At 42.5% G+C, this 2,565-nt stretch overlaps 1 protein-coding gene across 1 annotated transcript; it reads right to left on the reverse strand.

Annotated features, from left to right (window-relative positions):
* Positions 1-323: 323 nt before the first annotated feature.
* Positions 324-2,565, reverse strand: LOC131078881 (pectinesterase). Its single transcript, XM_058016708.2, has 2 exons — positions 1,396-2,565; positions 324-1,294 (listed from the first exon to the last, which is right to left on the reverse strand). The coding sequence occupies exons 1-2, from the start codon at positions 2,450-2,452 to the stop codon at positions 582-584; spliced, it is 1,770 nt and encodes a 589-aa protein (XP_057872691.1). The 5' UTR covers positions 2,453-2,565; the 3' UTR covers positions 324-581.

Genomic DNA, 2,565 nt, shown 5'->3' on the forward strand with positions numbered 1-2,565 from the left:
TTTTTTAATTTTCATTTAGTATTGAGCAAGTCATTGCAATTTTACTGAATAGATAGTGAAATCAATTTTTGGACACCCAACTCTAATACCATGTGAAAAAAATGAGTAAAAATTATTGAAGCGAAATAATTTTTGTTTGCACAAATACTAATATTATCTTTTTTTCCATACCTTTTTCAATTATATGAATTACAACTCCACTTAAATCTCACAGTAAATATAGGTGGGTTGTTCAAACACCTTTATTCTCCCTCCTATTCTCACTCTTAAATGTCTAAGTGAATTGTATAACCAACTCACTTACATTATTATGCTCACAATAATATAATATTTTCTTCATACTCCATATAATATGATTTTTATGCATATAGAAGAATCTACTCTTCCATTCAAAATATAGAAAAGAAAAGAAAAGAAAGATTATCTCTACAAATCCCTGTTTAGTTGTGATTGCTACTCACATAACAATTCATAACTCAAATCAAACTATAATATAACAAGATTTGTGTGGGAGGCTTAAGCCGTTCTTCTAGAGGCCCGGATCCAGAAAATATGAAAGGAAAGGAAAGTTACTCTTAATTTCAGTCTCTTTGATCATGCTTCAAACCAGCAATGAATGGGACTCCGGTAGGCTTAAGCCATTTTTTACCATGAATGAGACGGGCAACAGTAAATTTCTTAACCTGTGAAGGATGCTCAAGAATCTGATAACCCGTCCAGTTTACGCGTGCTTCAACTGATGCACCAACTCCATAGTTTTTGTACTCGCCATAGAAGAGAGTATTTAGGGCAAAATCTGAGGCATTCCATGGCACCCAACCCTTGGGTTGAATAATATCGTCTAGATAAGATTGCATGAACACAGTTCTAGAGTACTCTCCAAATGGCCTGCCCAAGAATGTTTGGAAGGAGTCTTTCACAGGAATAAGGTCAGGAGCAGCCATGACGTTGCAGTCATGGATAGAAAAGCCAGTGTCTGAGTCGGCGGTATTCCTGCCTTGAGCTGTTATCGTGATTTGCTGACCTATCATGGGTTTCCTCGCCATTATTACGCATTTCTGAAACACGGCTGCAGCATCGCCGAAAATGAAATCTACTGTGCCGTAGATTTCACATTCTCTGTAGAATTGGCAAAGTGAATGAGCGTACAGAGTGTCTTGGTAGCCTTTCATGCTACACCGGTAGAACACTGATTCATGAGATACAACTAGAAGGGCCACTGCTTGATTGTTCTCTGCTCCCGCTGTGTTCTCAAAAGTAATGTCACGGGCGATAAATCCCTCGGCTTTCACAGCTGCATAACAGAAATTATGTCAGGGTAGAGAAATAAAACCCACATCAGCTCCTATTCATTCAAGGAAGAGTGATTTAGAATGAAGGGTAGAGAAGATTTACCAAAAGTTGCAGTATGATATGTGGTGATGTTATCCGCAACGCTCCTGTTGCCCGTTACAATGGTGCAGTTTATGCCCTCGCCAATCAACGTGAGATATCGTTTATTCTTCTCGATCTCAACATTCTCACGATACACTCCAGCTTTAACATATATAACATATCTCTTTTCGCTCTTCTGAGGTGAATCTTCCACAGCCTCGCTAATTGTACAGTAATCTCCGGTACCATCCTGGGCAACTACGGCATCGATCTGTAAATTTCCGGTAGAGTCCTTCAGAAGCCTGCGATCTGAGGCCGACAACCACGCCGGAAAATCATCATTCAAGCCCCAGAGTAAAGCACGGCGGCTGGCTGGGCTTGGAGCAGGAGCCGGAGACTGTGCAGAGAGATCTGAAATTTTCTTAGACATGGCAAGACAAGGGCTAAGGATATAAGAATTTACTTGCGCGTTGAGTTGCATTTGGGATTTGAGGGCCCCATTTGTGTTAGCAAATCCTTCAATGCACGTGTCCTGGTTCGTAAGGGCAGCGCTGAGAAACATGTGGGCGTAACTGGCCTCAAAACCATGCTCGGGATTGTTCAAATTTTGGCTGAAGTTGTGCAAGTACTGGAACGCCTGCCCGAGCTCGTCGAGGGTAAGGTTGTAAAGATCGAGACAGTCTGCAAGCGCGATTTGCTCTAATCCCGAGGCAGCTTTGGGCATCAATGCCAGAGCCCTCGCTGTGCTTTGTTCTACGAAGGCACTTATTTTCAGCACGGATTCTTTGAGAAGCTCTACAGAAGGTTCCTCGTGGTCATATTTAGGCCATTCTGCTCCTAAGCTCGCCATAATCGAAGCACACAGCTGAGGATCTGCAGAGCCCTGGCAAGCCGCATGTATCGAATGATTTGAGCCCAAGGCCATATGGACTAAATTTTTCATGACTATATTACTATGATGGCTGTTATAGGGGGCGATAAGAACAGCCATACGTATGAACGTGGCGAAGAGCGTGACAGAAGCCACAACAGTTAGGACCGCCCTCCTGGTAAGAATGACCGGTTTCGCTACCTCCATTTTCTTGAAATTTTCTGTTTGCTTGTTAGTGCTGTCTGATACGCCAAAAAGACTGCGGGGACAAGGGATCGGACAAGCTTTCGCTAAGAATGGATGGGCTCAGTCTTAATGCA

The sequence above is a fragment of the Cryptomeria japonica genome, chromosome 2 (genome assembly GCF_030272615.1).
Source record: "Cryptomeria japonica chromosome 2, Sugi_1.0, whole genome shotgun sequence".
Taxonomy (NCBI): domain Eukaryota; kingdom Viridiplantae; phylum Streptophyta; class Pinopsida; order Cupressales; family Cupressaceae; genus Cryptomeria; species Cryptomeria japonica.

What these genes read in the sequence shown, in the direction of transcription:
- LOC131078881 (XM_058016708.2), bottom strand. Translation starts at nt 2,452, where the DNA reads ATGGAGGTAGCGAAACCGGTCATTCTTACCAGGAGGGCGGTCCTAACT. An exon ending in ATATCATACTGCAACTTTTG is followed by an intron (nt 1,295 to 1,395) that starts GTAAATCTTCTC and finishes TCTGTTATGCAG; the next exon opens with CTGTGAAAGCCGAGGGATTT.